Genomic DNA, 14222 nt, shown 5'->3' on the forward strand with positions numbered 1-14222 from the left:
AAACTAGACGATCTCTAACAACCCCTCTTTGCAATCAGGATCGATGAGAAGGATGCCCAGAAAGTGTTTGATACGACACCGTCCTGAAATGGACAGTTCCATTGGAACAAATCGATCATATATCATTGCGAGAAATAAGTTAGTGTGTTCAAATCAGCTTGTTATGGGACCTGTACTCTCGGTTATTTCTGAATAGTTTATTGGGAGGATATTGATGTAAGAATGGATTGAAATGAACATAGCATTCATACATTGAACTTGTGGATTTTGATCCTCATAGTCTGAGTTACAACATCATTCATCATTTGCATTTATGTATATTATGTATGTGATAATATAGAATGTATATCATTCATCATTTGCATTTTTATAATTCTACGATGTCGATGAAAAATATTTATTAGATGTCTTACTCCCTTTCTTTCTACTTGTTTTCGATACACATTCTCGTCCAGATGGACTGATCGGCAAGGATTTGGAACTACTAATTCTCGATATCCTATGAGGGGCATGGAGGATTGACGAAAATCGCTACACCTACCTTGGAGCTGGAGATGGTGTGTGATGGCACCACGATGCGCTTCCCATCCTATCATGCAGACTTAGAGGCTTCCTTCTCCCTGCCAGAATGGAGGTCGACACCTTCCATATCATCTACTCAGTCTGTGGCTCCTCGTGGACCAGCTACTGCAAGGCCATTTATGAGGCGAAGGAGTTGGGACGATGTGATATATTCCCCACCGCGGAGGAGAGCCACTCGGCAGACCATGCCCGAACCTTAGGCAGATGTGAGAATAGGGATTAGGTCGCATAATTCGGTATATGACACGGTGGAGGAGATGAAAGCTGAGGAGGAGGATTGTGTGGAGTTGTTCTGCATAGAGGACTCCATCGAAGTGATAGATCTCTCCTCTGACTCTGAAATGGAGGAGGATCCAAACGAGGGTTCTAGTTCCTCGTGGACACCGAAGCTAGCCGATAGAAGCCATTTCCCTTTTCCATTTTGCTTTTTGGGGTAGGGTATCTGTGTGGGGTAATTTTGAAGTGTTGAATATCTCAGCCTATTTTGTATAGTTTTTAGTTTAGCTAGTGAGTAGATTTCGCCTTGTATTTTGTAATCATATTGAATTGGATCAAGCAACACCTGGTTGTGTGTTGCATGGTCAAGTCTTTTTAATGAAAAGCTTTGAGCAAAAGTATTTTATTATTCTTAATTACCGTTATGTATCGACTATTTACTTTTTCGCAGTTTATAAGAATGTGACGTCTTGAAAAAGTAATGGACCTAAGGAAAATAGTTTATGTTTTATGTGTTACATAAAAGAAAAAAAAATTACTAATTTTTCTAAGAGATTAATCATACTATTTTATGGAGTAATTTTTGGGGCGTTACTTTTGGTTTCGTCACAAATGCAAAAAAGACTGATAAGTATAGTTAAGTTAAACAAAATATGATATATTGTTGAGACAAACTCGAATAGTATATTAGTCATTATCTTTATTATTTATGCATTTGTGAGGAAACCAAAAGTAACAATGAGATATTGACTTGCATACTATTTGGATATGTCTATGCAATATATCATATTTGCTTAATTTAATTACATTCATCATCTTTTTTTGTTTAAAATATCACATTTATTTGTCATGCATGAGTAGTTAGTATAATATATTAATATAAATAGGGTTGGTGTGTAGGATTAAAAAAAAGATGACTTATTTGTTTAATTTCACTAGTTTTAATGGTATTTAGTCTAACTTTACTTTCATTATTGAACTCCTGAGTATTAGAGAGATCTTATTAGCCCATAATGTCGCCTAGCCATTAAGTTAAAGAATTAATTTAGTTTTTATTTTGTCCAAATTAAATATGCCTAATGATAGTGATGAATATAAGTAGTTAATACTTAACCTAATTTGAAGAAGGAGAAAATGATGCATGCGCAGTTTTATACACTAATAATATATTATCATTGACTTTTTAAAAAAAAATTAAATGAATGATATAATGTTTATGTATAAATCTTTGCACTAATAATGTATATATATTATTATATTATTAAAGAAATAAGTAATAGACAATTAAATTATTAAAACTTCTACATCTATAATAAAAAAATGACGGAAATCTTTCTTCTAGTCTAATATAATGCTAGAAGGACTCATCCACCTAATTGAGTAAAGATTTTATATCAGGATTGCTAATATTTTTCCATTGTTGAATGCTAAATGAGACCAATTAAGATTTTATTTTATTTTTGTTATATACCATTAAATATTTAATTAAAAAATAATATTATTTCTATTTAAATCATTAACTGGCTAAGGTTGTTTGCTTAATTAAAGAGATATCTGAATATGAATATTTGAGAATACAACAACGTTAAATACCTTTTAGGGAGGGTTTTGACGTCCATATTCCTGTATCAATATCCAATTGGTGATAAAAACATTTTTAATTTCTATGTATTAGTATATCTAAAAGCACATTCTTAAAAATAAAGGAGTTAGATAATCAGCAGTAAAAGATATAAATATGAGTGTAATATGTATCCGCTAGCTGTGTAAAGTTTTATATATAATCAGTGCATCATTTATATTACTTTTAAGTAAGAGTCAATCACAATTGAAAACAAATAATGGATGATATACTAATAGTATAAAAATTGTTACATTATTAATACGTACATCTTTTTCTCTATAAATATTTAATAATAACAACTGTAACTATTTTCTATTACATTTGAAGCAGATTATGTGATAATAAGAGTCATTGAAATAAATAAATATTATATTAATTTGTTTTCATAATAGTATATATTTATATATTTAAAAACATATTTCAAACATAAGAAAATTTAAATAAAAAATTCTGTACTGAAATATTTTTAATTTGTATATATTATATTTAAAAACACGTTTTGACATGTAGAACAATTAAATAAAAATGTGTGGACAATACAAGTTTGAGGTGTCCTCAATTTTTGTTGGCTAAAATGGGGTTGAGGTTGTGTTCATCAAAACTTTTTAGTTTATATCTTATAGTTACAAAGATAGTTAAAATCTTGTAGTTGTGTACTTGAATTATATTTGTTCAATAAAACAATTTATCAAAACTTGTGAAATGATTAAAAAGGAAATGTAATATTTGTTAACTTAGTTAATTATTAATTAATTTCTTATTATTGATTGAAGTGATCATATTTGTAGATAATTAAATAAATAATTTCCATAGTAAATTTATGATTAAATAAATAGTAGCAATTTAGTAAAATAATGAGTAAATTTATTATTTATCTACATAATTTAGTAAAGTGATTAGTAATTATTTCTAATAGGTATTAACTTTATATTATTTACTCATTTATATTTGTTTTTTAATTATTGAAAACTCATATATTTTTTTGAAAAACTACTCCAAGTATCTTTTGAAAAAGCTAGCTTTCAAACGTTACAATATCTCTTTTTAAAAGTTACAAATTCCATTCCAATTTCATTTCCGATAAATTTTTATAGTTTATTGATTAATAAAAACACCACAAGCTTGCTTTGTCAATTAAAATATTAGGTCCATAAGCACAATAGAATACACTAGATAAGGTTTAGGAAATGATGAAATCTGGATCTATAACATGTCTTAAACATATTAGGGGTAAAATATATTTCAGTTAAAATATTCCCTTCTGGAAATATATTTGCTTTAATCGATAATCCTACATTATGTTAAGAGCATATCAATCAAGAGATATTTTAATTTAAAAACTAATATTTATTTATTTATAATTATTAATATCTATTTAAATGTTGTTTAATTAATATAATTTGATAAATTTCAACAGGTAACCAATAAAGTCTTGAAAACTCTTATGATTTTTGAAAATCTACTTAAAGTAGTTTGCTTTCTAAAAACATCTTTCACATTTTATAATATATATTTTTAAAAGTTACAAACTTTTTTTTTAAAAAGTCAAGCTTCATTGAATTTTCACCTACTTACTGAACGTTTATATTAGTTTATTGACATGATCAAAAAATTATAATCTATCTAAAAAACTATAAGTTAGTGTTGCCGAACAATATTGTTATTTGTTAAATAGTATATTCAGAAAAATTAACGTGTAGTTGTGTAAATAGCTTATAAAACTATAATTATTGGGTAAACCATATGTGTAACTAGGTGGAGTTTGTTAAATGAGTAAAATGAATACAAAATTTATTTATTTGCTATTTGTCTAATACTTATTAATTAATTTATAATTATTAATTGGAGCAATTAAATATGTATATAATTAAAAAATATTAATAATTTGGTAAATTTATTAACACTTTTTTAATTAAATTAGTAATTTGTTAGTATCATTATTTATTTACTTATACACATTAAAATTATTAGTAATTACTTTTCACAATTATTAATTATTTATTTATGAGGTTATTTATAATGATTAGTATGTATTTTAGTATTATGTAATTACTATAATTTGATGAATTTTATAAGGATAAAACTCACTAATAAATTATTAAAATCTATTATGATTTTTTAAAAGGGATTTCAAATTCTATAATCTTCATTCAATTTTCTTTTACGGAACGACTATAGTAATTTAGTGATTATGTTCAAGAGGTATAAGCTACAAAAAAACTACTAATTTAGGTTGCCAAAAAATAACAATCTTTTACCTCACTTATTTTCTGATCCGTGGTCTATTACTTATGTTGCTACAAATAACTCAACCCCAATTAAAAATGTTACAATAATATGCCTAATTTTTATGGACTATCTTGAATCTCCTCTTTCATATCATTTATTTCCTTTTCTTTTTGTAAAAGGAAATGTGTGTTTGACTCTTATAGTTTACATGTTCATGAATATTTTGACTTAATTTTCTAAATAATAATCACAATGAGAAAAATAATATTTTGTTATAAAACTCATCCTAATTAATGAATAAAATATTAAATTATTTAATATTTGAATATAAATTAATTTCTTTATCAATCAGAATAAATGAATGACATACTTTATATACACTCCCTCTACTCTTTATATACATGAATTACATTCATCATCAAAGAATGTTTAAGAAAACTGTGAGAATCCATTTACCTCAAAATTAATTATGGCAACTTTTATTCATTTAATATATTATTAAATATTAATATAATAATATTTTTTAATAATTGTATATCATTTATCTAAAATTCGAGAAAACTTGAATATCAATAAATATATAATAAAATAGTTTCAATCATCATATATTTCAGTGATATATATCACATTAATCTTTATGTATATAAATGAATTATTTAACAATTTGATTTTTTTTGTGTAAAATTTGGTATAAGAAATCTATATGAAGAGAATTTTCAATAAAACATTCATTTTGATTATATTTATTTGATGTATCATTTGATTTGAATATCAATAAAAGTTGTATCATTTATATATTACTTGTTTTTTATTGGTTAAATATATTTTAGCTCTATATTTTTTTACCAATCAGAATTAAAAGGTACATGAAATGGGTTGGACATCTTCTCTCACAAAAATGGTATCACACTCAATGTGACTAGTTATGATTGGTAAGAAAAATATTTTTAATCATTAATTTTTTAACTTAAATACATTTTTCAACCAATCATAAGCAATGACATATGTAGTATAATATTTTGTAGTACAATAGATATGCTCCCCATAAAATAATACACATCTTGGGACATAAGATGTTCCCCTTGGCCTATGACTTAAAAATAAGAGTAAGTTATATTCTCATATTAAATCTTCATACTAATCATTCTGCACATAAAAAGGTGATGTATGTCATCACTTATAAACCAATAATTAATAAATGACGTATAACATTTTGAAATATGTCATTTTGTCGTGGGTAAGATGATTAGTAAAAAGATTTAGTATGAAAATATATATCGAAATAATGATATTACCAACCAAAACCCACAACCCATCAAAGGGATATGATTGGGCCTTAACAAAACCCATTTGGGCTCTCTTACAAACGGCTTCGTTAACCAAACACCGTTCTTCTTCTTACTCTACTTGCCCTATTCATTTTTCCTTTCACGTTGATAAAGACTCAACTACAAACTCAGTGTAAATTTCTCAGTCACAAATAATTCTAACTCTTGTTTTCTCTCTATCTCTCCATATATTTATCTTCTTTCATTTTTCTATTCTATCTGATTTCAGGTACGCACTTACATAGAAAATACCCATTAATTCTTACATTTGAATGCTTCGTTTGTATCATTTTTTTTTGTTTCCCACCCTAAGTTTGTGTTAAAGAATTGTGGGTTGTCTTCAATTTTTAATTTTGATATGGTAGAAAACTATTTATATTGTTTTTTTTGCTACTTTTTAATTCAATTTTGCATGCCTACCTTGAATTATTTTGGATAAATAAGGAGCCATTGAAATGGTGAAGTTTAATTCTCCATTTTATAAACGATCATGGTGTGATGAGAAGTTCTTCACAAGCATGCTCACGTATAAGAAAAACAAGTAGAAGCTATTCTCAATTTTTTGCTTATTCTTTATGTGTGGAAATTATGATTTAAAATACTCAATTTTGAGTTTAGTTGATTTGTATGCTGATTTTGTACTTCTGTTTGGTGTGTGAATTTAAATTAGTAGTATAATTGGATAATGCCAGGTAAGTATCGATGCTAGTTTGGTATTTGCGAGTTTCGCGGAAGCGAGGTTATTGAGTTGGTAACTACAGCTTGTACTTGTAGTTTTAATACAATATTTGTAAATTTATTAAAGCAAGTAATAACAAATTATTAATTTAAGTGAATCTAAGGCTGTACTGGAAAGTGATATTTGGCATGGCATTTAGTGTTTTTGGCATGTATTAGAGGTCGCGGGTTCGAATCGTGCAAGAAGCTGTATTGCCAGAATACAGCACTAAAAATAGGGCCGATGTTTGCCAGAATCATGAATAGCTATTTCCGTGTTGGCATATTCTCATAAGTTTAGAAGCTGATATCCTCGGTATGATTATCAAATTATAGAAAATTATTAACGTCTATTAGATAGATAAAAAGTTATACTATTTTTATTCTCTCATACTCTTTGGAGTTCAGCGCCGTCCCCTGCATGAATGGAATCAATGGATGTACACTTTAGTATTTGGTGGTAACCACTAATGTAGGAGGGAGCTATATGATAACATAGTTTACTTTTCAGGAAAAAATTAATTCTAAGATATAAGTTTACGAAGATGGTATATTAAACATTTTTTTGTATGCATTGCCAACTATAATTTTATAGTATATATTTTTATGCTCTTCATTTTTATTGGCATTTGCGGCTTTTTTACTACCTATTTTTAATTTTGCAGCTTTCAGTTTGCCTTTGTGAGGTGCCGAATCATTCTCCACTCTGCTCTTTGACAAGTTCAGGCCTGTTTGCTTACTGATTGAAATATTGTGGTATAGATATTTGTCCAGCACTGAAATTGTATCATTAACCTTGTCCATTTGAGTAAGTTCGTTGGAGGAACACAATCCTAATAACCAAAATCCTTTGACAGGTGGACAGTATGTGGTTGCTTGGAGTTGAAATTTAAATTGCTAACTCAGGTTATATTGATTCCACCAAGAAGAAACTTCCGGTATCCTCATATTTTTGCTTGAAATTGTTTCAGATGTCAGAAACTGACATGGCAGTTATCGAACCTGAGGTATGATACCTCTATAAGTTTTAAAAAAAATACATGATCCATAAATAGGGCGCTATAGTGTTGTAATCATGCCAGAGTTGCCCCTGGTTGCCACAGGGTGACATGTGTTTTTATGTAGTGTGTATTGCAACCATTTTGCGGCTGCCATGGCCGTTACACCAACAATGGGAAAAAACCAATTCTAACCAATTCATACCTTTGAAATTTACATTGACATACCTATACCTTAGATTTTTTATAAATGTCGTATATCGCACCCGTATCTGATCCAGGTAGCACACTGTGTCCATGCAACATAGCCCCAATAAAAATTCCTTATTATTAATGAGTTACACATATTGCTAATTTATGTGATAAGTCTTACCATGATAGTTTGAGCTATTAGGGTTGCTTTTGCTATTTTAAAACAAATTCATTGTCAACTTAATAATTGCTATTGATTTTCAATCTCATCTTGAAATTATTGCTATAATTTATTTAATCATTTCTATTCTATACCTTAATAACTATGTTAATTGTAATATACAAGCATTATGTGTTGGGAGAGTTCATGGATTCAAAATTGGTAGCGTGTGCATGCACGACCTATCAATTATATAACGGGACTGAGGGAATTTAATTGTTCAACATCTCCTTTCACAAACCCACACACTCCAATTTAAAAACATTTGACGTGCAAAGTGTTCTTGCCTTGTGGCATATACATGTGCTTGCAGTCTCTATTCCTTCAATCCCAAATTAAGTTAGTGACTTCTTGTAGTCTCCTTTTCACATTCTTTTGTTTAGAATATTAATATTGTATATTCCTTAAACCAAAACAGCTTCCCTATTAGAGAATGAAGATCTTGCTTTAGTTGCTTTTATATTGACTCTGAATCCATACTGTTATTCATTTGCATTTTCAGATGATGAAGCCCTATATCTGGCTTCAGATTTCTGATGGTTCAATCCAACAAGTCGAACAAGAAATTGCAATGTTTTGCCCTCTAATATCTCAAGAAATAATACAAAAAGGCATGGGATCTTCCAAGAGTTGTGCAATATATCTTCCTCAACAAGTCAATCCTGCAATGTTGAGCTTAGTTCTTGATTATTGTCGATTCCATCAAGTACCAGGCCGCTCCAATAAGGTCCGATTATTTAATTCATGGACTTTATCTTTATACAAGACAATCTAAACGAATGTGAAATGTTATATGACTTGGAGATTATTCTTCTATTCAGGAACGAAAGTCTTATGATGAAAAATTCATTAGGATGGATACAAACAGGCTATGTGAATTGACGTCTGCAGCGGATAGCTTAAAGTTGAAGCCGTTGGTCGATCTTACCAGTCGTGCACTTGCTCGAATAATCGAAGGAAAATCACCAGAGGAGATACGTGATATATTTCACATTCCCGATGATCTTACAGAGGTCTCTATTGCTTGTGAGAACTCTGCATGCCGATTATGTCTTCTTTGGTATTCAATTTTCATTTCTTATACATTCTTTTGACCAGGAAGAAAAGTTGGAGCCCTTGAGAAACATAAGTGATGACCCAAGGATTAGACTTTTGAATCGTTTGTATGCCAAAAAGAGGAAAGAATTAAAAGAACGTGAAAAGTTGAAGGTAACATCAAATAGTTGCTTACTTTATTTTTATTACATTTTATACAAAACATTGTCAACTTATTCTCGAGTAAGGTATTTATGATTGAATGAAACTTTATGTTTATGAGGGCTTTGCTGATCTGTGTTGTCAATGATGCATGATAGGCATGAAAGTAAGCAAAAAACCTTCCTAGTTTTATGTTGGTGTCACCATGTTGAAGCATGAGTGCATGACACCCACTTTAGAGAAAATATAATATTTTGTTTTAATAAAAATAATAAATTCATAATGACAGAATACATAAATGACAATGAGTTATTATCTTTTAATGTCTAAATTAAACTTAATGCAAGGAAATAAGTGTCAGGAAGCCTTTTTTTTTTGTATAACCAAGGGCATCCCCTGATTCCCCTCACCTTATAGGTAAGGAACTAATCCCTCTCGGGGTCCATGGCTGTCCCTCCCAACAAGTGTAGCTCTTAGGAATAGAACATTTGACCTTTGACCTAATACGATACATGGAGATCTAGTAGGGCATTATACCACTTGACCAACACCTTGTTGGTGTGCCTGAAAGCCTTTCATGCGACAGACTTTGGAAAAACCCCAGAAGATTTTCAATGTAAAACTGAAAGGAGGCCAATTATACTTTTCTGTACTATCAATAACAATGATAAGAAGCAGTTATTTTATGTTAAAGAACACACTGAGGCACTGGCAAAAAACTAACACTGAAAGAAGGTAATAGGACTAACTGAGATGGATATTGCTTGAATAGAGTTTTTTTACAGGTCTGAAGATTTCACCAAGGTTGAAGCTCCATGGAGCTGAAACAGTGAAATATATTTGGCTTTAGCATTTCTGTGTGAGGGAGTAGGTGAGATGAGATAGGATATTCAGATCTAATGGAATTTTTCAGCCACTGAGAAGGTTGTCGGAGGACCTAATTGCCCCTAAAACTTATGTGCTAATTATTTAAAAACATGGAAAAATGACTTATCTATCTGTTGGTTGTTGCTGCTGTTTTTAGGGTGCCACCAACCATCGAAAAAACTGGTGTAGATGTACTATTCTGTCATAAGTTTTTACTTCAATTCTATTGGTTTTGCATGTTTCAGAATGCTGAAGCTGAAAGAGAGCGAATAGATGAACGTTCAGTTGATGACCTTTTGTCTTTTATTAATGGAAAGGAATCAGGTAAATTAAGCATTCAATCCTCTTTTCATTGTGTTAATGTATATTATCTAATCCCTAATTGGTAAATACTTACCATTTGATTTTACGTGCTGGCTATAGTCAGTTTTAAAATTTGAATACTAGGATAGATAGTCAACTTAAATTTGAAACAAAATTAACTTAAATTCTTCATAGGTTCTATTTTTTATTTTATTGGTGTCAAATTTCGTTAGCAATGTGACAATGCAGTTAAAGTTTCAGGTCATTTCAAATAAGTATTTCAGTATGATTTTTGTGATATTGTTAGATATTTACGGAACGGCAAGTATACCGTATCGTCCAAGTAATAAAATCCGGTAAAATACCGGATTTCGTCTTCAGGGAGCAAACTAGATTTTCACTAATTCCTACAAGAATGAATTGAGTGTATATTTACAATGGTGTTTTTATAAAATTGTGTTTAATTGTAAAAACTCATAAATTGAACGAAAAGCAAGTAAAATAAATTGGGATCGAAATGCATCCTTCTTTCCCAATGACATCCATGGATTCAATTCCAAGTGAATTGTGAAGTTACTGATTCAAATGCACATATCATTCAAATCATTCACATCAATCCATTGAGTGCAAAATCCTTAGATAATTGCTCAATTACCAATTCCTTGGATATTTGACTAATTAACTAGCATTACGTTTCATGTAAAAGCAATTCATGCATCATTCTCCATTCCTAGAGCAATGATGTATGAAGGAAGATGATCTAGGTTTGGTGTCAAGTTTAACTTCCCAATTAAACTTGAACCTAAGAACAAGAAATTAGTAGCAAATTAAATTTACGCATTAAGAACGGGATTAACTTCCCAAAATCAAATAACAATTACAATGGAATCGAATCCAGGAGTACAAAGGTTAGAAGATTACATTTCGAATCCCTCAGCAAGATCTAATCACTCATTCTCGCTATTACAACACTCGAATCATGAAACTATACAAGGAATAATGTGAACTAGCATTTCCACGATTTCTATCCTAATCTCCTTGTGTTTCTCTCTATTTTCGTGCTGAATATCTTCTGAAAAAATGAATAGTGTTCCTTTCTGACTTCTGAGACCGCCAATATTAGTTCCAACTTCCACACCCTCGCCTAAGCTAGAGATTCTCGCCTAGGCTAGCAAATAAGAGGCTTTCAGACCTGAGCACCTCGCTTGAGTGAGGCATCCCTCACTTGGGCGAGGATCGGGCAGGACATGAGGGACTTTTTTGCTCCACTTGTCGCTTGGGCGACAGTCCCTCGCTTGGGCGAGGGACAACATTGATTTTTGGTGATTTTTCTCCTATTTGTGGCTTGGGCGACCCTGTCCTCGCTTGGGAGGCTTGCGGTGCTCAGAAGTATCAATCTTTTACTTTTTCTCCTTTTTTCATGAATCTTATACTGAAACAACATAAACACATGAAATTTCCTACACAGAACTAGATTACTAAGTTATCAGGAATCTTACACAGTTACAGCATAAATGTGCACTAAGTGTCTAAAAAACATATGAATTTCCTTAACAATTTGACACTTAACAGATGTGTAGTATTACCGATTGCATTTCAATTTTTTTGGGGTTAGTTATGAGATATATAACCTTTTTTATTATTTCTGGTCTGTTTCCCTTTATTAATTCTTAACTGGTGGTGAATAATTTTGTTACAGATAGAAAGGTGAATAAAACTTCCAAAAATAAAAAGAAGAACAGGAGGAAAAAAGAGCAACTGAAGAACTCTTCTCCGAAAGAACCATCTGAACTGAATAACGAGGTTGTTGTAAGTACTCACTGTTTAATCCTTTGCCTGTGTCAATATTGGATGAACATAGTCAATGGTTTCATTACCAATACGTCAAGTGTTTATTGTTTTTTTTGTAATAGGAGGTAAATGGCCGTAATACCAGACAAGAAAGTTCTGAAGCAGTTAGAATTGGCCAGACATCAAATTTAGACTATACAGAAGATGGCACTTTTTTTGATATTGTTGATTTTGATGATGATGATGATATGGATGATGAGATTGATCCTGCATTGAAGGAAAAAATAGACAGGTGGGTTTAATTTCTTACTCAATGCGGTTCTGTATGCTATATTGTTTTTTAGGATCTCTACTTTTTGTGTGGATGGTTCTCATTATCCTTAGCACAGTTGCATTCTCAGGTCACTATCTTTTTATGCTTGGTGCCTTTGGTCAGTAGCATTGCTGGATAGGTCTTATATGGAGTATATTATATGCAGGGAACGAGGCACAAAAATAATTGAACTTTAACCTTTGACTTCTGAACTTAGTGGCAATGTTCCAGACATTATTTACCTTCCATGTTTATATCTTTTCAGCATGCTTTACCTAGTTAGCTTTTAAGATGATTTCAATGCTCACTGAAATCGTATTTGCACGGTACATTTTGATGCAGGGAAGTGGAAGATTTTGCCCGCCGATTGAATTCTAACTGGCCAGAGAGGATGCAAGACTTTTTATCACCAGGGCGAGAAAGGAAGACACCACTTCTTACTTCCGACAGGACTAGCTTTCTAAGTCGACATGCATGTATGTTTTCTGTGTTTTTGTATTTTCCCTTGTTTATCTTATGCTTTCAAGCTTATCTTTAAATTATTTGTGCAAGTATGCTAAACTTTTTATTTCCTTTTTTATTTTCTTCATTTTATTTAGTGTATCTTTAAATTATTTGTGCAAGTATGCTAAACTTTTTATTTCCTTTTTTATTTTCTTCATTTTATTTAGTGTATCTGAAAAACTTAGTTGCATAATAGAAATTCGGGGTCTTTCATTCTCTATTTCCCTTTTCAAAATTAGTATTTATTATTATTCCTTATTACATCTTCTGCATTTTGGTTTATTAGTGTTTTGTTGATCACATTGCTTCAAATTCTTTATGCACATACTTGATGCTTTTAGCCTGTCTTAGCAACTTTAAGCCAATGTTGTGCTACTATTGCCAGAAACTTACAAATAACCTTTGTGAATTGGTTACTTTCTGTTTGGTTTGTATTTATTACTTGAACAGTGCTTGAATTCATCCATTGTGAGATTTTTTTTGTACTACCAAGAGTATCCCCTCACCATTTGGGTAAGGAACTAATCATTTCGAGGTGTGTGGCTGTCCCTCCCAACAAGTGTCGTTCACAGGAATCGAACCCTTGACCTTTTTTGGTCATCCTAGGGATCTAGTGGGACCTTATACCACTAGACGAACACATTGTTGGTATCCACTTTGAGATTTGATTTAGCATAAAGCACTTAAATATGATAATTGCTTCCCTATTTTGTTTTTAAGAAATTATTCTCTAGAATCCTGACCTATCCCATCCTAACCATTTGTAGTTTTTATTTACAATTCATAGAATATTTCTTTCCTTGTTCAGGACTGGACTCAGAATGGAAATGAAAGTTTAGAAACGTACCCAGATGGCAAATGGCTTGAACAGTTTTGAGAGATGCTAACAAGAACTAGAAAAGTGTTGCATGTCAGTTCTTTTCTTCTTCTTTTTTACATTTATCTTGTTTTATTTAATTCTTTGGAGTTTTTTTATGGAGTTTGGCCAGAGCACTATTTTACTCTGGGTTTCTCTTGTACTTTTTTTTGGGTATATTTATCATTTTTGGGTACATCTTTTGTTGTATTTTTAGATAAATAAAAAAGAAACTTGTATGAAATTCATTATTGAGCATTTACATTACTCTGAATGGAATACAAT

General features: G+C 30.7%; 1 protein-coding gene across 11 annotated transcripts; it reads left to right on the forward strand.

The window, feature by feature from the left end:
• The first annotated feature begins 6032 nt into the window (after nucleotides 1-6032).
• On the forward strand, nucleotides 6033-14188 carry LOC109337525 (SKP1-like protein 21). Of its 11 annotated transcripts, none has more exons than XM_019574514.1 (11): nucleotides 6033-6112; nucleotides 7362-7504; nucleotides 7626-7703; nucleotides 8609-8833; nucleotides 8928-9119; nucleotides 9205-9315; nucleotides 10416-10494; nucleotides 12173-12282; nucleotides 12387-12556; nucleotides 12920-13053; nucleotides 13893-14188. In XM_019574514.1, the coding sequence occupies exons 3-11, from the start codon at nucleotides 7668-7670 to the stop codon at nucleotides 13910-13912; spliced, it is 1077 nt and encodes a 358-aa protein (XP_019430059.1). In that variant the 5' UTR covers nucleotides 6033-6112; nucleotides 7362-7504; nucleotides 7626-7667; the 3' UTR covers nucleotides 13913-14188. The 11 variants fall into 11 exon arrangements, with proteins under 11 accessions (XP_019430059.1, XP_019430055.1, XP_019430058.1 ...); XM_019574510.1 differs by having other exon boundaries at nucleotides 7362-7452; nucleotides 7554-7703; XM_019574513.1 differs by having other exon boundaries at nucleotides 6068-6112; nucleotides 7369-7452; nucleotides 7554-7703.
• Nucleotides 14189-14222: the final 34 nt, after the last annotated feature.

This window comes from Lupinus angustifolius, unplaced genomic scaffold (genome assembly GCF_001865875.1).
Source record: "Lupinus angustifolius cultivar Tanjil unplaced genomic scaffold, LupAngTanjil_v1.0 Scaffold_7_146, whole genome shotgun sequence".
Taxonomy (NCBI): Eukaryota; Viridiplantae; Streptophyta; class Magnoliopsida; order Fabales; family Fabaceae; genus Lupinus; species Lupinus angustifolius.

Excerpts from the sequence above, each read along its gene's own strand:
- LOC109337525 (XM_019574514.1), top strand. The coding sequence starts at position 7,668 with ATGTCAGAAACTGACATGGCAGTTATCGAACCTGAG. Across the intron at positions 9,120-9,204 it reads TTCCCGATGATCTTACAGAG|GAAGAAAAGTTGGAGCCCTT; the intron begins GTCTCTATTGCT and ends TCTTTTGACCAG. Across the intron at positions 12,557-12,919 it reads TTGAAGGAAAAAATAGACAG|GGAAGTGGAAGATTTTGCCC; the intron begins GTGGGTTTAATT and ends ATTTTGATGCAG.